A 23,047-nucleotide genomic window follows, 5' to 3' on the forward strand; every position below is an offset into this window, starting at 1 on the left:
CAGAAAAGCTGTTTAATTACCTCGGCCGACAAAGGAGCATGGAAGATAGGAGAAGAGCTGTTCAAAAGCAGAGAAGAAGGCTGAGGACGGAGGAGTTGTGCTGGACTAACATTATTCACAAAAGGAAAAGAAAGCCTGTGTAGTCTTCCTCTGTTCGCTTCTCTAGTCCTCTTGTGAGTAATGCAGAGGTGCTGAAAAATTTCTCTCCTTCCTCAGCCACGTCCATCCAATAATTGTCTATTGGCTCTTTGCCAACTTTCCAGATGCTGAAGGGAAGGACCTCTGTGAACCACCGAGCTGAATTAGGTGCTTTGCTCTACTTACAAGTCAGCAGTTTCTTGACCTGAAAATCACGGGCCAAAATGCAGTGCAACAGCACAGCAAAGGACAATTCCACAACTACCCTACAGCCAAAACCCGTGGCTGTAACTTTTTGTTCTTTGGCTTTGGCGACTGCAAATATCTTGCCCCACCTAGCCATCAATAATACAAAAGGAATGCAGCAAATGTTTGGCTTTTACCTACTGAGAAGAATTACAATTGTATTACAAAATAAAGAAAGGTTTTCTATTCAAAGCTTACACAGTTTATTTTTCTACTGATAGTATACGTGGCAACCCCCCCCCCCCCCCCCCAGGTCTTTGCTAATTAATGGTCCTGAAATGACTTTAACAGTGCCACTTTAGAGTGGGGAATGATAAGGACTGAAGCTAGAAGAAAAGGCCATGCCCAAACAGAAGTCAAAAGCCTACTGAATTCACGTGGTAGGTTTTCTTACAAAATATTCTATACTATAAATAACTTAGGTGGCAACACATAAAGGTCACAAACACAAAGTGGTTTACATACCTGCCATTCAAAATTTTCCAATGTTTTTGAAATACACAGTAGAAAACATTCATCAGAAGAGAAGGAAGAAAAAAGTCAGAGAAAATTACCTAGCCACTGAGTCTTCTTAGACTCAAGCACTTGGCATTTTCTTCTGTTGTAAAACAGAACATGTGTTAAATATCAGAAAGGTAAAGGATATTTTAACCACAATACACCAGCTAGCACTGAAAAAGCAGAGAAATATGCTATTTTTTGAAACTTAGCTTTCTACCAAATACTGTAAAACCCCTCTCTCAGAGAAAAAAAACAAAAAAATTCATGCTTTCTACCTCTTCTGAATACTGTTTGGTTATTTATAAGGACACGTGTACATTACTTTGAACTAATTGCTCACTAGATCTGAGACTTGCACGCTGTTTTATTTTTTTCTTCATAGTTTTTATGAATCACCTTCCTGGTAGGGTTCCTCTCAAATGCTTCCCAACAGAGCTCTATCCATCCCGTGACCTTTCGAGAAGACCATTTTCTCCCATAGCATCCAACAGGGTTTAATTCTTATCTCCCATCTCTCCTTTTTTTTAATACACACCTTCCATTTCTTGGCACTCCACTCCTCTTCTCAGTTAATTTTCTGTGGCTGTGGGCTAAGGGAACTTAAAATTTTGTCTCAAACTCTGTTAGCTAAGACTCTCAGAAAAGCCACCCTTCTGCTGGGCAGAAGTCCTCAATACTCTCAATTTTGTTCTTTGCTTTACCTGCATGGAGAATAACTGGTGTTTTATCTTGGCCTTCTCGTGCTCTGTATTATTCATGCAGGACCGTGGCCATGCTGAGGTCCTTTTTAGCTATGGCTATTGCAACTCTTCCCTTCAAAGTGCTAATGTGCCAGAACTCCACAAATAAAGCACTCACTGCCAGTCTTCTCTCCTTCCTCAAACAGGTTTCCACTGATTTATTGGGTTCTGCTAATCTTCTGCTAATCGTCTTCTTAAGACCTGCAAACACTTAAGTTCTAGAACTCATCTCATCTGTACCTTTTACACTATTTTTGTGCAAGAATCGTCTCCTCCTCCTCCTCCTCCTGATTTTATTTCTTTCTGCTGCATTTTTTCTGCTGCTTTTGTCTGTCTTTCTCACACTCTCTGTCCTTAAATGTTTAATCATTAACTATAGTACCCTGGAGTGCAGCTTGGTTGAAATATTTGCTCAGAATAAAATCTTGGTGCATTTTAAAACATTTTTCGTTAATAGATCACATTATGAATTCGTTTAACAAACGCTAACATTTGTTACGCCAGTAGGAGGAATATTTTTACTCTGTGTCTTCTAACCTCTCGAACTCTAAATCACATTCTTAATTACAGCAGGTACTCTGAGTATCTACTGGTACGAGAAGCACTTAACTGAAATAATTACATTTGCACTACCGTTTTAATTAAGCAGCCCACTCAGCCGAAAACTAATAGATTAGTTCCTGTTGTTTCCAATAGGTTTTTGATTCACTGGCCATGAAAACAGTTAAGTTGCACCAACCTAACACTGGCAATCAAATATGAAGCTAGTCTATCTTAATCTTGAGTCTCTTTCCTTTACCCAGAGCAGGTCTTATTAGCCTCTGCAACCTTTTCGAAAGCACCACAGAGTAAAAGTACAAAGAGATACAAAGATTACTTCAAACGTTTTCTCATCTACATTACAAATTAATTTATATATTAAAAAAAGTCCTAGAGCACAAGGCAGATCACCACGTGGTAGTTGCTTCTAGAAGCCAAGTACTTGAGCACAGAGATACAACCAGCATTTTCGGGCATCAGCTTCATCAGGCACAAGGAAACTAGCAAACTGGGGATGGTTTTTTTCTTCGTATAACTTAACACAAAACCTCTAAAATGTGTATATTTTTGATCTTTGCACAATAGGAGAAAGCATAGCAAGTTAAATCACTCTTCATCAGGAAGATTTTTTTAATATTGCTCTTCTAATCTCTTGAGTCTTTCATTAAGTTGATTCAGTGATTTGAGAGGTATGAAATCAAGGAAAAAATGACATCTTAAAATTCCCCAAAGCTTTGATGCTAAAAGCTTACATTTCCACACACAAAATTCAACAGCTGTAATATATATCCTACTGCAGTAAGAAGCTGAATATGCCAAAATTATGTCATTCTTACCTCAGCCTTGCGAATACTCTCTCTGGCTTCATCTATTTTCTGCTCCAGTTCTGCTCGGGTTTGCTCAGACATCACAGGCCCGTGGCATTCGAGCTCCTCAAGCGTCTGCCAAAAATAAGAAAATACATCACAGAGTTAGCACATGCTCATAAACTATTTACATGATCAATACTTATGACAATTCACAGAAATCACCATCTGATTAGATGCTAGGTTGATGGACGATATCGCATTCCAGAAGAAAAAGACGATGACTAAGGCGAAACACAGTTTAAAAGTGTAGTATTTCACATGGAAATTCCATTTAAGGAAACTCTTCAACATACACAAAGGAAAACATTAAGCTGCGGTAAGTATGAGTTAACGCATCTATATGTTAATGTTTACATATATAAAATGGACAGGTTGCTCCATGTTTATGTCAAGCTGAAAGTGCATCTTAAACGAGGAGTGGAAAGTTATTAAAGGTAGCCTTGCTCTAGCGGAAGCCAAGGTAAGTTCACTGTACTCGCAGTAGCCTTGTGTGCAGAGGAAAATTTACTGAAGCCTAGCTGGAGCTGCTCACTTTCACATGCATGTATGTTGATTATAACGGTCCAAGAGAAAAATAACAAAAGCATGTAATTGCATCAATCACCAAGTATGCACAAATCAGTGACTGGTTCAGTAACTGATATGAATTTTACATTACAGAGTCATTGGAAAAAAAGCAGAAAGAGGACCAGGAGATAGGACAAGAATGCAGAATGCCCCCCCCCCCCTTTCTTCTCAGGGGAATCTTTCTATCATCTTTTGGTTACAGACTCAAGATCCTCTCTGTTTATACCCTCCACCTGGTGCTACAGCTTCCGCTCATTGCTGTAGAGTGACCCAGGTTCAACAGAATTCATTCAAGATGGTAAACTTACTTCAGTCTTGCTTTTTGTTTGATGCTTTCTCCTGGAAAGTTTGAGGAACGGTTCAGGTCTCTAAGGACTAAAGTGGAAGTTTTGCCGCTTCTGGGGCAAAAACACATACAATACTACAAAATATTATAGATTATCGCTGTATAGCAATATATACCCTCTTTAACTGAATTCAATATAGTGTGAGCAAGCTAGGCTTGACCTGAGCATGTGCAATGTATCAGAGCTCTCTAAGCAGAGGTTAGCTGCTTCCCTGCTCATCTCTGAACTGTGACGGAGTTTAGACGCTTGGATCCCAGCACTCCCTTGCAGACAAGAGCGCAGGGGCCTTGGTGTGAAAGTTTTAGGAACGCTGTGACCCAAACTGAAAGGGTGCATTTCTATTAACTGTCTTCATTCTCAAGTACAGCTTAACTCCTAGGCAGCTGCAGCTGTATTCCAAAATACAGCTACTCCAAGCCCCAGATTAGACAGCCCAAACACAGCCCTTGGTCCCTCTATTTTCTTGAGCCAGATATGTAGACATAATCTTATCAATGCAGTTATTGTATTTGTGTCTTTACTTTAGATTTACACGTGTATTACTCATATGGACTTTCTAGTGTTGAAAATAGGTTTAAAGTTCAAAATGAATATATCATTTCCTACGGCTAACACATACATGATATAGGGGAGATCAGAGACTCTCTGAAACCTTATTTTGGACAGAAGTACACAGAGCAAAATAGAGATAGGTCTGTAAGTTACTAGCAATAAAATAGAAGCTGGAACTTCAGATTTATATGGGGATAACAGAACGTACTGACAAGCCAATGAGTTTCAGGAGTTGCTGACTTGGCTGTTGGAGTGTGCCACACCAAGAAAAGATAAGAAAAGATGAAAAGGCAGGGGGCCTGGAGAGAAAACAGGACAAAAATAATTCCTTCCTGGTGCTTCCAGCAGCTCTTATTTCATGCAGTAGGGAGCTGCAACAAATAAAATAAGCAAATCAGTGTTTTTCTAACGTACCCGTTGATTGTGAATAATATTTTTGTGTTCACGTGCTACGCGGGTAGCCCACTTCCGAGCCTCCTTGTTGAGGCTGTGCTCTTCAGTTGTTCCAGTTTCCGATTCCAGTTGTCGACTCTGGAACAGAAAGCAACAAGAGAACGAGTCATGATGTAGACCTGGAGCTATCTCTACAGATAGGATAGTATCTAGCTGTACGATAACTTTACCTCGTACTTATCAGCCTGGAATCTTGTTTCATGCAAAACAAGAAAGATTCAACAAAAACAGCTCTCTGCCTTATGAACTTTGTCATGTTATCATGTTATGGAAAACCAGCCACGAAGGCTTATCAAACTTCAAAAGAATTCGTAACGCACTGTCTCAGGAAAATCAGCCTTACTGTGAGACTGAATGCCAAACGCAGTTCTGCTGCAATGAAACCGTTCCTGAGGAACAAACCGAAATACAATTTTACCAAGACACCATATCAAAGAGATGAAGAATGACTAGGCAAAGAACTCACCTTCTTTCTAAAATAAACATGCATTATAGGAAACAAAGATAAAAGGTTAGGTGCAATACAAGGGGCCATTTAGGCTCATTCTCTGTAATTTTTGATCAAATTGTAATTCCATCAAATATTTTAGAACAGCATAGCCATTTTCTCTATCCAAAAAAGTAATTTAGTCTTCAAAACAGTAAGTCATATTTCACACCAGCCTTTTTGATAGTTCCATATCATGCCTGCTTCTACTGTGTTTCACTAAAGAAAAAAAAATTCTCCCCCCGCAGAGATGCCTGCTAAAGCAAGATGAACAAGTTCTCTATTTTCTACATACTGAACAGAACCTATCTGGAAAACTGAAGATAAACTCTCCTATATTCAATGACTGAAACACTCCTTCCCTTTCTGTACTTTGCACTAGTGCCATAGCTAACTACGCTGTGTATTTACATATATACGTGTGCTTACTGCACCTATACTACATCAGGTTAACTATTAATGGTTAACTATTAATATTAGGTCATGGAGAACAGGAGAGCTGCCTGAGGACTGGAAGAAAGCCCATGTCACCCCAGTCTTCCAAAAGGGCAAGGAGGAGGAGCCAGGGAACTACAGGCCTGTCAGCCTCACCTCCATCCCTGGAAAGGTGATGGAACAGCTCATCCTGGAGGCCATCACTAAGCATCTGGAGGACAAGAAGGTGATCAGGAGGAGTCAGCATGGATTCACCAGAGGGAAATCATGCTTGACCAACCTGCTAGCCTTCTCTGATGGAATGAGTGGCTGGGTAGATGAGGGCAGAGCAGTGGATGTTGTCTCCCTGGACTTCAGCAAGGCTTTTGACACTGTCTCCCACCACATCCGCATAGGTAAACTCAGGAAGCGTGGGTTGGATGAGGGGACAGTGAGGTGGATGGAGAACTGGTTGTGTGGCAGAGCTCCGAGGGTTGTGGTCAGTGGCACAGAGTCCAGCTGGAGGCCTGCAGCTAGCAGTATCCCCCAGGGGTCAGTCCTGGCTCCAGTCTTGTTCAACATATTAAGTGATGACCTGGAGGAAGGGACAGAGTGCACCCTCAGCAAGTTTGCTGATGATACTAAACTGGGAGGAGTGGCTGACACTCCAGAAAGCTGTGCTGCCATTCAGAGGGACCTGGACAGGCTGGAGAGTTGGGCAGGGAGGAACCTCATGAGGTTCAACAAAGGCAAGGGCAGGGTCCTGCACCTAGGGAGGAATAACCCCATGCACCAGGACAGGTTGGAGGCTGACCTGCTGGAAAGCAGCTCTGCGGAGAAGGACCCGGGGGTCCTGGTGGACACCAAACTCACCATGCAACGTGCCCTCGTGGCCAAAAAGGCCAATGGGATCCTCGGCTGCATTAGGAAGAGTGTTGCCAGCAGGTCAAGGGAGGTGATCCTCCCCCTCTACTCTGCCCTGATGAAGTCACCTCTGGCGTACTGGGTCCACTTCTGGGCTCCCCACAAGAGAGACATGGCACTACTGGAGAGAGTCCAGTGGAGGGCTACCAAGATGATGAGGGGACTGGAGCATCTCTCCTGTGAGGAAAGGCTGAGAGAGCTGGGCCTGTTCAGCCTGCAGAACAGAAGACTGAGGGGGGGGGACCTCAACAAAGTGTACAAGTATCTGAAGGGGGGGAAGAGGATGAGGCCAATCTCTTCTCCGTGGTGCCTGGCCACAGGACAAGAGGCAACAGGTACAAACGGAAACACAGGAGGTTCTGTCTCAATGTGAGGACAAACTTCTTTACTGTGAGGGTGATAGAGCACTGGCACAGGTTGCCCAGAGCAGCTGTGGAGTCTCCTTCTCTGGAGATATTCCAAACCCGCCTGGATGCGTTCCTGGGAAATTTGCTCCAGATGACCCTGCTGGAGCAGGGGGGTTGGACTAGATGATCTCCAGAGGTCCCTTCAAACCTCAACCATTCTGTGATTCTGTGCTTAATAACTATTCTTTTCTGAGCCAGTATCATACTCTCCGTTAGCGACGCTAGCAGTGAAAAGACCTACGATATTCACCCCATCTTCCCAGGGTGAGCGCCTGGCACAACAGAACAGATTCTTAAAATATGTACGTCAGTGGTTTCTCCTATTTAAGCTAATCAATACTCCAAAGGGAATCCTCAATAACAACCCTTTTCCTTGGATAACTTGTTTACTCACGCGCATCTCACTCCTGAGACACTTGTCTTAAGCTATCATGCCTGATGCCATTTCAGGCCATAGCCACACTGCATTCCTGTTTATCACAGGTTCTCTTCGTGCTGATACAATCTTGCAAAACGTTTGAGATCAACTGAAAAAAATCCCCTAATAAATTATTGCTGAAAGAGAGACAGCATGCTTAGTGCCACTCAAAACAAATAGGTGTTGCACAGGCCTGAAAGGGCACATGAGAAGAATGACTGTTTTATGATGCATTTCTTCTTCTTCTTCTCCTCTGCCTCACGGTTCAAAAGATATACTTTTTATACTTCAGGTGTAGTTTGAAACTAGAGCAGATCCTGTAGGCAGGCAAATGCTGTTCAGGATGGAAGACCGCCAGGTTAGTCAGCAGGAGGAAGATAACATAGCAGAAAGACAAGGAATTATTTTCAGGACAGGTGAGAAGCTTCAAACGGATGCAGAAGAGGAGATCGTTTTAGCTATAGGTATTTTATGAGGCGAAAGTGGTAGGATTTGTGTCAAGAAAGGAAGACAGTTTTAAAATCACCATTTGGTATAGACTGGAGTGACATGAAAAAGGGATACAGGGAAACAGACTGAAGTGATCCTGAAAGGAAGATTTCTACGCCTTTAGATGACACTGCCTTTATGGGAGAGGCAATAATACTAACTTATGCTACCATACCATCAGAGGATTTAGCTGACTATAAAGTAAAAATGGGTTCAACTTGTTATTTTGTTCAGTTAAACTACTTTTCCAACCAAAATTGAACCTGGCCTTTATTCTCAAGTTTGGTGAACCTGAAACGCAACCGGCTCCTGGGCCACCGTCTGCCTCCCTTTCCGAAAAAACCGCCTGAAGCTGCAAGTTCGCCAAGAAGTTTGTGATGCTTCAACTCGTCCCTAGAGTATATAAATAAGATATATAAATTACTAATCACTGAAAGAGGGGTGGAGGTAAAGCGGCATCCCTGTGACCACAAACCCAGAGGCTTTTCCAGGGCCATATAAGATGTCGAGATGTTTTAGCTCAAAGACGGAAACAAACATTGCCATGAAGCTTGGACGCTGGAATGGGACAGAGCCACAGTGCCAGTGTTATGGCACTTGCAAAGTAAAAGGAGTTGTTTTTAGACCAGAAGTAGAGTAGTCTGGCAGAGGAGGAGGGAGGTAAGTTATACAGATGTGGTTAGCTCCGGCGTGAACAGGCCAAGCTATCTCTCAGGTAAAGAGCAGAGCGGTGCAACTCTCTTCACCCACCACCACAGTCTAAATATTAAGTTGTCTTTTGCCTGCTTTTACTGAAGTGGCTTTATGCTATCTTTGTTTTCTTCATTACTGCTTGAGCTCTTTAATTATCCACGTTAAACTATCCCACTACAACACTGCAAAATGTAAGAGGACAAACACATGGATTTATTTAGGCACATCCAAGCTTTAAATTAAGATGACATTTGACCTCAAGTTTTCCCAGGCTTAATGAAGTAAATATTTTTGTACAAGCTCCTCTTCCACAGCTTCTGACTGACTCTTAAGGGTTGCAAGTCCGAACAGAATTGTTTGACGTTGCCTCTCCCCCATAAAACATAATGAATTTTCAACGTTCCCATTGCTGTTGCTCCTACCAAGCATCTCATTTCCATTAAGAACAAATACAGGCTCCATTTCAATTGCTTGATAACATTCTGCGTTATCCCAAGTGTGTTTTTGGTTTTTAATCTATTTATTAAAAACACTTGACCAGAAAAACGAATGTAAACTTTGTGGCTATTCCTAAGGGCATACTAAAAAAAGAAATCAATCGTTATTGGATCAGAGTGGTTTATTAGTTATTCACAAAGCAGTATTGTATCCAAGCAGACCTCACCCTTGCTTTAAGGTCTACAGCATAAACAACATAAAAATGGGCTAATAAAAAGTGCTGAGGAGAAACCCAAGGCCATGGTCTGTGTGGATACCAGAAACATAAACAAAAGCAGGAGACCAGATCCAGGGACAAAATTTAGTCTCCCGGGGAAGAAGCTGAAAACAGGGACTTCTACAGTAGCAGTCTCTGAAATGCTCTCAATAACCTGCACAAGACCAGGGAGCCTGGTGGAGATGCACGGCTTGAATGCTTGGCTGAAAAGACAGTGCAAGGAGAAAGGTTTTAAGCTCATCGGGATCTGGCGTGCTCCCTGAACCAAGGGAACCTGTGGAGCACGGATGGACGCGATCCTGGGCAATGTGCTCTAGATGACCCTGCTTGAGCAGGAGGGTTGGACTAGATGATCTCCAGAGGTCCCTTCCAACCTCAACCGTTCTGTGGTTCTGTGATTCTATGACTTCACCTGCCCTGTAAGAGATCAAGCTGCTGGCACTTAAAATTAAGGCTGTGAATGAACTTTAAAGTAGAAGAATAGGAGAAAGCTGACTGGCATGGAAGAGCACAGGCTTCAGCAGGACTTTAAAGATGACGTGAGTGAGAAGTCTGTATGCTCAGGTAAAGGATAGGTGAGAGGGGCACATCACGTAGGAAATGAAAAACCCACTGCCACTTAATAGGTATGAGGAAAGAAGCCAAAGCAGTGATTTATCTACTGTAGGCATAAAAGCCAGAAGGGCAGGAAATAAGCGGGGGAACTGGAGCGTTTGGTCGTAAACTTATGTACGAGGTATTGATTTACTTGATATATTAGAAATTTGGTGGAAGACAGACAAATCAATGGGCACTGCAAGACCAGGGCACAAAACATACAAGAAATAGTAAAGCACAAGAACGAGAGTAGCCATTCCATCCTAAAGACAGCTTGGAGCCAAATTAAGTTAACAAACTGATCAGATGTCCGATCAGTCAATTTAATCTCTTCCTCAAAAGGGGAAAACAAAACCACTTATCACGGCTAAGGAACGAAGCCAAAGCCAAACAACCTGAGCTCAACGGAGACGAACTTTCTGCTTTTCTCCCAGAGCTTCGATTACAGTGAAAGCAGTGTTCAGCGCTGAAAATCCAATCAGTATGTCAACAGAAAATAGCAGATGACACTGGCCAAGGGAAGAGCTTAGGGACTAGCAATACCATGCTGTTTCTTAAATTGACCAGTGCGTTTAGTCTGTAGACACACGTCGCATCTCCAAATCGGTCTGAGATGTTATTACAAGGGCAGGAGTTGCCTCGTGACGGGGACAGACGTGCAGCTTGCATCCTCTTTTTGACGCAAGTAGATCTGGATGCAGATTACGCATACAGGTTTAAAAGTTTAAAGAGGTTTTAAAAGCTGGCTCTTGAGCCTAAAAGCACAGTATTTTTCTGGCTGAAGAGATTAAAAAAAAAAGTTCACTTCAACAAAGGAAAAAAGTAGTAAATGTTTATTGCATGCAAACCACTAACACAAAACACACCTAAAAATCATAGCCAGTTCTTTTAAAAAGTTCAAAATAAGAGGTTACCATGCCAAGGTTGAATTGCAAGCTCAACCTTATGGTCAACACTTTTGCGAAGGAGGATGGGATATGCATGACTTTTTTTTTTTTTCCCCACACAACTGATAGCTAAAAACACCAGTTTTAAGAAAACCATGAGTCAAATTTGGTGCTTCCTTTTTTTTTTTTTTTTCCTATTATAGTGGAACTCATTTAATTTTAGTTTAAGCAGGAGCGAGCTATGACTGCAATGCGTTTCAGGCCCCACCCCTTCTCTTTAAAAATAAAAAATATTCACAGATGGTTTTTCTTACACTCAGAAGAATTAAAAAGGACCTGCATCCATTATTAGCAGGCTGCATAAACCTCTCCGCATATGTTACGACGAAGGTAAAAACACAAACCAAACACTGCTGCTACTCTTTAAATAACCATATTCTGCCTTTTAATCTAACAAAGTAACATCTCTTCTCACAGCCAGGAGCACCGGGGGGGATGCAGAAGGAGAAGGAATGTGCTATCAGGCAGGAGGTAAAGAAAATAATTGCATTTAAAGGCATCACAAGACAGACGATTCTGGGACAGCTAAACAGAGAAAGAAGGTCCTGGGACGTTCCGACGTCATCTGGGCTGAAAAACGTTCACTGCTCTTGCAGTCGTAACATGATTCTGTGTTTTTTTTGCTAAAGGCACGATCGGCAGCAAAATATTTTGCTACTCACAAATACTGAATCTGTTCTCTGATATCTGGCGCAACTGCAACTCTCCGTGCTAGAAGCACCCGGGAAAGGAGCCCTTGGAAAGCCCTACGAATGAAATAAACTTACTCGTTTTTAGGGGGTTGTTTCTTTCTTCTCAATGCTGGTCGATTAACGACTTGAGGGGGATCACAACTACTCTACAAACGACTGCCAGAGACAAAGCTCCTCTGGAGCACAGGTTGCCACCGCAGCCGATGCCAGCCATCGCCGGGTAGCGTTACCGTGAAGGTCGTAGCTCTGTGTCTTCCCAATTTGGCTCTTGTTCTGTGAACAACTAGAACCTTAAATTACTAAGTTTGGTCCAATCTCAGTGACTGATAAAGCGAGTCTTTGAAGTCTGCCGTGCCTCGCTTTTTGTGCATTAAGCAGCTTTCGTTGCAGCGCAGATTAGAGAGTGAGAATTACAAATCTTAGCTTTACTTTTTAATCTCTCCTCATTTTATTCTGAACGCCTGCAATCCTCTTACGGAAATTAATTTTGAAGTCACAGCGCGGTACGTGCCCTCGTTGCAACGTAGAGCGAAACCTCCCTTCCCACCTTCGCGACGAATCTCATGTGCCTCATCGCAGCGGCTGCCTTCCCACCTAGCTTTCCCCAAAGCTATAACGCTTTCTGTTATAACAAGAAATACAGAAAAAATGGCTGTCATTAAGGAACGAAAGGAAAAAGAGGAGCTTTCGAATCACCCTCGACAGAGCGAATTTGACTCCATAGACGCTTTCCGGGCAGCATGGACAGAAGAGGTCTGGTTTTTAGGTGGCTGCTTCTTTCACGCGTGACTTTGGCTCTCTCGTCTCGCTTCTACACGTTACGCAGAACTTCGCTCAGGCAGTAATTATTGGCCGTGGAAAAAAAATAAATAAAACTGCTAACGGCAGGTTCTGTACATTAAAATACAACCGGTTAGGTAACGAGCTGATTTCAGTTTACGATACTCAAAGTAAATCAGAAAGGAGGTTAAAATTCAACCAAAGATAAGAGAGCGAGTCACACCAGGGTGGGGACTTTCCACGTTTTCTTCAAACCGACCTTTCAGGCTAGACCTCAGATAGGATGATTACACCTCGCACCTCAGATTTTAAGCATGACTTGAAGGACGGGTCTCACTAAATAAAACCACCCTTAGTTATTTCAGCCAAGCTCGAGGCATGTCAAGTTATAGAGAGAATTTGCGAAGTTCCCGCTCCAGAAGGGCTCTTGCATTTACTGCACACTTCCTGGGCTCAAAGGCTGTATTTTATCTCCGCAACAAGTCCTAGCACTTTAAGGCGCTATCGTTCAATCATATCTCTTGCTGTGCATTTACCTTGCCAAAAAAGTTGCGGTGCAGAACAATCGCCAAACTCCGTTTTTATTTTAAAGCACGGACTACTTTAAACGCACAAGTCGTACTGCCTTCCCGGGTCTGCTTCACTTGGGGCTATTTACACGACGATTAATTCTCACCAACCGTTTGTATTTCACGAACTTTTATATATTTAAGTATTTATGGCAAACCTCAAACATTTATGCCAAATAATTAGAAAAACATACTCTAAACAGTTATACAACTGTATTTTCAAATATTTAAATATATTCAATGCTAAATAAGTTTTAAGGCTATTTTAAAACACTTAAGTATATTTAATACTGAATGTAAATGCAATTTGTGCCTACATGTGCAAATGCACAAAGAGAAACAACGCACCTCTGACACATCTTTTGCATCTATACCGCACGCCCAGAAACCCACTAAAGCCAAAGCCTGAGAAAATAGAAGGTACTAAACTGGGCCCCGCGTTCCCACTGATATAGTAATTTCTACCTACTTTCAAACCTCTAAACACCGCTAGAGGTGAGAAAACAGGCCCTGCCGCACGCGAGATTTACTGCGCCTAGGAAGGCAAGGTACTCCGAAATCCAAGAAACTCTTCCGCGTACGTCGGCAAAGCTAAATTCCTCCTTGCTCAAATCTGTAACGTTTTTATTTCCCCCAAGTAACGAGGAGCGAAGCCGTAGGGGCTTTCCACCGGTCTTACTGAGGCGCTACGCTGCCAACGAGAGAGAGAAAGGGATTTTTTCACGTCGATAAAGCTCTCGCGCAAATAAAAGCTGCCTACGGTTTTTTCCTTACGTGCCAAAAGAAAAAGACAGCGTCGGCAGCGCACGGGGGGTCACTGCCGCAGGCGACGCGCGGCTGAAAAACAGGAAGGAGCCCAACCTCGCAAGCCCAGCGTCGGCTTTTCGGTGCCCTTCTCCTCCAGGACTCTGGACGCGATTTTTGCCACGGGTCTCGTTTTCCCACGGGATGACATGCAGGTCAAGGCAAAGTATCTTTTCCGAACAGGAAATATAGAAAAGCTGGCTAATTTCCTTTGTGTTTTGCCCTGGTCTTATGGATCTGCTTATCTGTGAAGCACGGGGACAGTATGTTTTCAACGCGATAGACTTCTGCAGACTTAATAAATACCATTTTGCTCACGAGAGGATGTTCTAGGATTAAACTGTCGCTACGTCGAATATGATGGTCTCCGTGTACGCTCAGCACGAGCAGCATCTTTTTTTCTTGTAAGGCTAAAAGGATGTCCAAAGATACTTGTATTTTTCCATCCTGCCCTTCACAAAGGCCCAATACATTTTCTGAATTCATTTATTGAAAGGATTAAAGCTGGCTGGGAATTTATTTCTTCGCTAAGCCTGTTGTAAACACGCTGGTTCTTAGAGGGGTTATTATGAATTTATGCCAATCAAAATTAACTTGGACGTTGAAACAACTTAAATATTTTAGTAACGTTAACAAATGTTAACGTCAAAGCAGTTTAGATAATGGAAAAAATAGCTAATTGAGGTAGACTATTTTGCAATGGATTTCTCTTCATGGGCACTTTCAAGATTCAACATTTTAGCCAGGGTTAGCGTGATGGTGGAGAAACTTCAAAATCTTGACTATTCTATTGTTTCATACCTACTTTTCTTATGAATACTGTCTTTTGGAGGCTCTCAGTGCATGTGTGTGTGTGTGTGTGTGTGTGTTCAGAGTATTTTGCAATGAAGTTGAGCTGTCTCTTGTGCACGACTGCATTTTAGAAGTCCTGGACCGCACCGCTACCCGGTTCGGTGCTCATCAAAGCTCTCAAAAGCTCAACAACTTTCCACTCATAGAAAACGCAATTCAAAAAATCCTCAGGCAGTTCACGCAAAACTAGAATTTACAAAAGCATTCGTAGCTTTTCCCGTAGATCTGAGTTCTGAATCCACATTGTTCATAACAATGGTCTTGCCTACAATATTCACAATCGTTATTTTGCATTATAGTAACACTTAAGTGCTCCAAGCTTTGACCCCAGGCACACTGTATCAGGTTTTCCGTCATGAGAGAGGCCATAATTTGTTTTCAGAAAGCTTTACTGTTAAATGTTTGATTAGGTGGATAAACCACTCTGCTCGTATTTCTCCAGTGTTAGTCTTTGGTATGAAAACTGTCATGCATATCCCACAGAAACGAAAATCTACGCAGACCTACAAAGCGAGTACGTGGCAAAAGAATGCTTGATAATTGCTCTTCAATTAAAGTTGTTCAATTCATTAGAAAACACAGACTTTCTGACAAATTCTAAAGCCAAATCCTGAACAAGAACTCTCATTCCATTATACTTCTCGAGTAAAAGCGTAACCCGCAATTTCAGCAGGATCCTGTTAAATGAGAATTGTCATGTGCATCATGAGGAAGCTTGTACGACCCTTGTTTTTGTGAAAACTGGTTGCAGCATAAGCAGCTAGAAGCTCAAAAGCGCAGTGCAATGAAGAAACGCAGTAACTCTAGCTAGCTGGTAAAGAGTTCGCTGCATCTGCGGTGCTGAGACACCTTTAGACATGAACCACCTACTGCCTTCCAAAAAGACTGTGAAGTTAGGCAGTACAAGCAGTACACAGGTAGGTTGTCAGATCACCCCAGTGCCACGTCAAAGAACCGTCAAACTTTTTAGGTCAAAGACCGTAAGAACAGTGAATTGCAATTTTGTTTTACATGGGCGTAGCCCTCCAGAAAAAGAACAAAATTAAATTGGCAACAGGACTGTACTTCACCAGTGCATGCTAATAGCTTCCAGTTGTTATACAAGCTTCCCCATTCGCATTAGAGAAGTAACTAGTTATGTACATCACCATCTCGAGCTGTGAAATTTTAATTCATGCCCCTAAAAGATTAGAATATCAATTACGAACGCTGTGCAAGTGCAAAGGAGGAGCGTGAAGCTGATCGCCACAAACAACACAGTCAAATTGCCTTTTTCTTGTTTTACGCTAACTTAAGTCTCACTACGGAGAAAGATTTTTTTTAATATATCTATATTATGCATTCTGTTGCCGCCTCTGCATAAGCGTAAATTTAGCCCCCCAGTCACACGCATACCAGCAACAACACAAATGTCAAACGCTGATCACAAATACCACCATATACCTCCGCTATAGTCATTCTCATAGCACTGACAGGTGAGGGCTCAATATCCACCAGCTGCACGGCATTAAAACTCTAGATGCAAAGATTGCACAAAGATGAAAACACACAGCACAGGTTAGAAACGCAAGGCAAATACAGTTAGAAAGGTTCTGCTCACCGTAGGGTGAACAACCTAAAATTTACGTAAATAACTTGCTCTACGCAGAGAAGTTGGAAGAAAACTCAGAATCACATTTTGTTACGAAGGAAAAGACAGGGACACTGTGTTATAGCTGTTAGTATCGCTGGCAAAGTCACTCTTTTAATGTCCTGCCCCTCCTGAAATTAATTACTCAAACTGGAGGCTGAGACATTTCTCTCCGTATCAGTTTATTAAATATGAATTCAAGCAATAACAAAATGCAGGAGGTTAATTTTTTTAAATCGAGTCTTTTTTTTTAAATCGGTATCTTTTAAAAATACTGTTAGTGCTGCTGGTGGGACTTCAATGACTGCTGTTAAAGCACTGTTGGGAAATGTACTTGCATACGCTGATTTACTTAAGTCCATTAATGATTGCTACGGAAGAGATGCATGTTCCAGAATAATATTTTCACAGATTATTTTGGAATGCAGAGTTTTTACTCTATTCTTTCTAAATGAGAAACTTCTTAAATGTATCTATAGATACTCCTTGAGTAAATTAGAGGAAAATGGACATGTTATTTAGCATATCGTCACGCAATTTGTAACCCAATAATAGTCAACGCTTTGAGAACCCCCCCCAGCACGTAAGCAGCTAACAAATTTTAGTACGAAACATGCTGAAAGCAGGGAAAGGCAGGACTGCGTGTCACACAGTCTGGTTACAAAAAAAATCCAGCTCTTTCACGGATGACGGTAGCGGCGTTGCGCCCGTTCGATGCTCTGTTATAATCACCCACCTCGTGTAAACTGAACTGGTGGCATCCGGCCACTTTCCCTTTCTTCTCCAAAAACGTAGCCGAAGGCTGACACGTACCAGGATACCAGTGAACGCTATTTCCTCCCCCGTTTATAACAAAGTTCTTAGAAACACAGCAAGGACAAATAAACCAGAGAACTTAGCAACGTTCCTACCGTGTCACTGTCACAGGGTTGGAACTGGAAGGGTTGCGGTTTGTGAAATACAGAGTTCTCCTGCAAAAACAGCTGCAGATTGTAATCCCGCACCACCTGCGAAAATAGGAAAGGCCACTGAGATCCGCTATTCCGCAAACTTAAAAGATATTATGCAAACGCGGCCATACAGCAATCAGCACGCTCTTTCAATCGGCGACCAAATCTGTAGCGCAACCGTGAATGCAACAAAACTGAGTTTCCTCATTTTTGTCTCCCAAGGCAATCCCGAACCAGGCCCTCGGCGATGCTACCCACGGTTGTCCAGAAGTGACTGGTAGGACACACACCGGGAGACAGAGACCCAAAATATATCTGCTATTAACAAATAAAAAGCACCATAATGGCAAAACGTAGAAAATAACTACCAAGTATATCGGTATCCACTATGTAGCGTCACCACCATAAACATTTTTCTCTCCTCTTGTGGATAATTTCTCGTACGCAGTTATTCCTTAAATCAAAATGCCCTGTTTTTACGCAAGTTATTAGTTGCAGCAGGTGAAAATACTATTTGGAATAAAGCATGTACAAATCAATTAAAAATGCATCTCTTCATATTACACAGCTTTCAGAGAAACCCGTCATAGTTTTTACTTTGCCGCATCAAAACTACTTCAGCTGCCGAATTTGCCTAATGAGGCCTTTCAGATAGCATGGCGTGTATCACCGGACAGATCACTGATATCACAAATGACATATATTTACAAAGAAAAACTCAGTGATTGCAACATTAAAAAGAGGATCACTAGTTTTCAAACTCTGCAAGGTTTTCACCGCTTCAATTGATGGAAACGCCCAAAGAGCAACAAGAAATTACAAAAACGACTGACGACGTCCAGAAATAGCAGCAGCGCTGCATATGGCCAAGAAAAGCAGCCTACAGTGTGATCCTGAAAATACAACTTGCTCTCTGATACATTAAAACGTTGGCAGCTGTGCCACTGAAATACTAAACTGTTAAAAAAAAAAAAAAAATTAGCGTCCCGGGTTAAAAAAAGAAAAAGTCAATAGTCCTGCTGGGGCAACGATTCATTCATTTCGGAGCGTAAGAGCCCGCACCAACCGGAGCAGATTGCCATCAGCTCACTCAAACGCACAGAGAAACGACGCCGGGAGCTGGCGTTAGGTGCTCTGTAATTACACATCCAAGAAAATTACTACAATGGATGTGAAATACTAAGCAAAAGTTTGAGATAACCGGCCTGTTTTCACACAGCCCTTGAGATATAAACGCAACACAGCTCTGTGCCCTTTCCAACGCACGTAACTATTTCAAGCCAACTTCCACCAAAAAAAAAAAGGAAAACCCAGAGTTACTGAGGACGTAACACAGCCGACACCAGAAAGTTCAAAATAAAGATGGCTTTTCAGTTGTTTTAATAAAATAAACTTTCACTGTAGAAATCTAACCCATATGCAACTCGGCGTTTTGCAGAGAAAAATCATCTCAACAAGAGCGCTCATGCAAAACGGTCCTTGGAAGGCAAAAGATTTAGTTATAAATAAGGCAACTCTCATTATAACGTCCGTGCTGCTGTGAGACAGTGCGAGTGCAGCAAATAAATACTCCAGAGTATTATGCACTGCATATTTGACAATTATTAAAAAGGAAATAAAAAGACTTTTCAGCAACACAACATTCTCAGGATTTAAGAGCAACTTTTCCAAATGAATTTCCTGTTATTCAAAACTTAATTCACTGTTATTGTGCTTTTTTCCCATGAAGCCAATGTCAATAAATGCACTGGAAAATACACTTGAAATCAAATGTTTAGTGGATAACATACGCAGAAATAATGCATGGTCAGAGACACGCATAAATGAAATGATTCACCCTAGACCGGTGAAGCTTCTTAACAGAAACACTGCAGAAATTCAGTGATTTTAAAAAGCTAATGGAATTTCACAAAGCGATCTGAAGAAAATTACATTTTCTGCATTTAAAAGATAAGTCCAGGAAGTACGAGCCCTGAGCAAGACCATGCAACTGCAAAGGAAGTTGAAGAGCTTTTCTATATACTCAGTGTCAGATGGTGATATTTCTTGGATGCGACAGAGGAAGGACATGGGTCACTCCAACTGAGCAATAACAAAACCTCCAAAACTGCACAGTTTATCGTGAAATAGCGTGTTGCGGGACTTTTATCTCAAAAGTAACTTTTCTGTGCAAAATGTTTTCATAGACCCGTGATTCCCCTCAATCGGCATTAGGCGGCTGCCGTAGTGCCTATGAGTGACGTCCATCCGAGCAGTTGACTGCGACGCAGACGAGCCCATCTGATTGCGGCCGCTTTTGGCTCTCTCTATATTCGAGAGGGGTAAACGGGCACTTCCAGGGAGCAACTCATCTCGTCCTAAAGCAAACAGCATTTCATCCGAACATCCTATAACCAGAAATGCAAACTTTACACTTAAGATGAGAAGGGAAAACCCAAAACATGTCTACCTGAGCGCACACATTAAATATTGAAAAAATCTTTGCTGTGATAGCAGGCTGGTTTTTATTCTGATTTAGTACCCTGCTAACAAATTTTGACTGTTACATGTTGAACGCTCAAGCTGTTTTTAGAAAGCCTTCACCCCTCCTCTTTGAGCTGACCGACTCCTGCCACGTGGACCGACAGGAAAAGCTGTAAAAGCTCAAGAGAAAGGACGAGGGAAACTTATGACTGTGCAATAAGAGGTGCGTTTTGACCATGTGGATATACTCTGGTTTTAAATATCTAGAATTTTACCCACCGATTAATGCATTTAGTATTGTCAGGCTTTCAGAGGAGGTCACGAACGGTAAGCGGTAATACAATGCAAGCTTTTCTTTTCTGCATTCTTGCACCGAAAGGAGAGAAAACCGGTGCCGACGAGCTATGCAACAGTTGTAAAAAGCCTGTTCAGACCTGACAGCTGTATTTACATTTTTGCTCCATCTCCAGGCGTCGTACTGACTTAGCAAAGCAGAAACAGAAATATCGTCCTCAAACATCCAGCGCAAAGTTGTTACTGTATAAAATAAGTTGGATGTGCAGGCTTTTGGCTGCGCAGAGGTTTGCTGGCACAAGCTGCCGCAAGCGTAGCGTGCACGAATACACGACGAAGGTATTTCCACGCAAATGAGCCGTTCGGAAATAACGGTTTGAGCTAGATGAAATCACCAGCCAGGAAATATTCCAAATATTCTCATTACAAAGCATTTAATGCAACACTGAGAAAGGATGTGTAAATATGCAGACCCTACATATAAGCATATTTAGTATAAAGATTCACAAACAGCACTTTCAGGGAAGATGTATTTTAAGTCAACCTGAGGGCTACACACAAAGGTCAGTTATTGAACATCCTTTTCCAGCAGGAGATAAAATGGTGTTTTCATTATTTTTGCAGTAACTGTCAACTAAATTCAACGCCTAGCTAGAACGAATTTTTAGTCCGTCCGTTTTACCTTAATAAGATGCAAGTTAGCATGTTTGCAGGTGAACAAGGAATGTGTTAAAAACGTCGTGTCTATGTAAGTCTTTATAGCACAAGCTGTGTTAGCATGCTCTCTTCCTGCGTGGGTGGTCATGGTGTACCCATAAAGGAACATTATGACTGCACCAAAACACTTCAAGTCTACTTGGTTTGAGGCCTGCTGGCATTTATTTTATTTTATTTTATTTTTCAGCCCAGCAGATGAAATATTTAAGTATCAAAATTATCCTGGAAAGGACCACGTACTTCTGATTTTGGCTGCTCGACAAAGCAAACAAACCACGTCCACAACGCGACTCAGATCTGTTTTCTGTATTTGCCATTCTTAATTCAAAGGAGAGAAAGCTGTAATATTTTGTTTTTAAGTTGACAGTCAATTATTAAGAAATGAACCAAACAGCTTCATATAGCTTTACTGGGACGGGTGACTAATGCTATTCCACAACACACAGCACAGAACCTTCAACTGCAATTTCTCTTTCTAAACATGTAGAGTGAATACAGTGGGACATCTCTTGTTTGCTAGTCTTTAAAGATCTTGTACTATGTACACGCACTCCGGAGAATGCCATCTGGGTGGCAATAGGAAAAGTTATCCCCAAGGAAACCGTCTGGTCGCTTTTAACTTAATATCACTCAGGGATAACCAAAAATAAAGACCCTTCAGATTTGTCACCAGGGATAACCAAAAATAATGACCCTTCAGATTTGTCACTACTTGGGAAGCAAACCTTAAGATTGAGAACTTACATATGCCGTTAAGTATTCCAGTCACAAAGGATCATTCAGGGAAAACTTACCCTGCTGGAAGTCTCCAGTAAAAACTGGAACGTGTTTTGTACAGCTTGGCATGTCTCTAGTTCAGTCCTGCTGAATGCCATCAAATAATCCTTAAGGTGATCATATACATTTCCATCAAGAGCCTATACGAAGAGGGAGAGAATTAAAGGAAAGCAGTTAAGTACTTTAGAACACCCTTCATTAATAGTCATCTTCAGATTTTTAAGAGGCCCATGTTCAGCTTTTTTAAAGCATATTCACCTACAATTACTAGAGTGACAGGTGAACACGTTTCATTTTTGACAGGAAGGAAGGACAGTGCTTTATTTCCATTAGATGGCACCACAGAGCACTGCAATAATATCATGTTATTAAATGATTTCCATCCAGTTGAGTAATATAACCATAGCAGCACACTGAGGTCAGGTTTGGGTAAGTGAACTTGCTTGGGGACGTGTTAGTTATATAGAGAAAGTGACCTAGTAATTGACAGGATACGTGGCTTCTACCAGCCAGAGCACTCCTTAAATCACTGTACAGCACTCTAAATGACATTACCCAGGCACTTAACATCCGTATCCTTCAAATACATACCTATTTGCTCATTAACAAGTGTTAATCAATACCTACCATTTTACACAGGGGCAATACATCCCTTTTTTTGCCCAGAAATACCACATACAGAACAAATAGCTATCATAAATGTAATAATTAACAGCTGACAACATCAAAGTTCAAGCTCCAAGGCCCTGTTGTAACAAGGGCCATAAAGTCATATTGCGTGACCTAGGTTGCATACAGGTTTAATGTAAGCCTGCTGTTAAACACGGACTACTTTGTAAGTGACTGCCACTTAATTTCATTTAAATTTCACGGATATTCATTTACATAGGATATACCAGATTTCAACTTATTAAATAACGTATTTGCATTGGTTTGTTTAAATCATTTTGAACACTCTGGGCGGTGGGGGGGGGGGGCGGGGGAAGGTGAAATTGCACAAGCCTTAAGAAACAGCTCATGCTCCAACAAAAATCAAACTCGACATTTAAGACGAGGCTAGCAAATGCATGCAAAATAGACACAAATCATTCACAATTTGAGATGAAAACAGCAGAGATTTTCCTTTTGCAGAAAACTTTCACCCAACATCAGCCCACAGCTACAGGAAACACCAAATGAAGACTATCCCTAACGAAGTCTAGTTTTGAGGAAAACTAATATTTGCAATCCTCACGTCCAAAACTTTAATAAAATCCACCTTACACATCCACTCTTTTCTTCTTTCTCCACCCACCAAGTGTAAAGTTCAGCGCTTTCTGGGACAGTCGGCTTTTTCCATTCAACTGCAGACGTTAAACCAGCCCGTCTCCCCAACCAAACCTGCTGCTGCAAACATCCGCCCATCGAAACGCGAACAAAGAGGACGCCAGGCAAAAACAGCAGCAGACATGAGAATTTCTTTCACCTCGCCACAA

At 41.8% G+C, this 23,047-nt stretch overlaps 1 protein-coding gene across 7 annotated transcripts in view; it reads right to left on the minus strand.

Annotated features, from left to right (window-relative positions):
• FCHSD2 (FCH and double SH3 domains 2) overlaps window positions 1-23,047 on the minus strand; it is a 168,782-nt gene that overhangs the window by 24,880 nt on the left and 120,855 nt on the right. For 4 of the 7 annotated variants that reach the window (XM_068930774.1, XM_068930777.1, XM_068930776.1 and 1 more), the window contains exons 9-12: window positions 21,590-21,712; window positions 17,283-17,378; window positions 4,915-5,031; window positions 3,002-3,106 (exon numbers count right to left, since the gene is read on the minus strand). In XM_068930774.1, the coding sequence (XP_068786875.1) occupies window positions 3,002-3,106; window positions 4,915-5,031; window positions 17,283-17,378; window positions 21,590-21,712 (441 nt within the window). Of the gene's footprint in view, window positions 1-3,001; window positions 3,107-4,914; window positions 5,032-16,184; window positions 16,257-17,282; window positions 17,379-21,589; window positions 21,713-23,047 lie in introns of all 7 variants that reach the window. The other 3 variants (XM_068930773.1, XM_068930775.1, XM_009669479.2) reach the window with 1 other exon arrangement.

This window comes from Struthio camelus, chromosome 1, assembly GCF_040807025.1.
Source record: "Struthio camelus isolate bStrCam1 chromosome 1, bStrCam1.hap1, whole genome shotgun sequence".
NCBI lineage: Eukaryota > Metazoa > Chordata > Aves > Struthioniformes > Struthionidae > Struthio > Struthio camelus.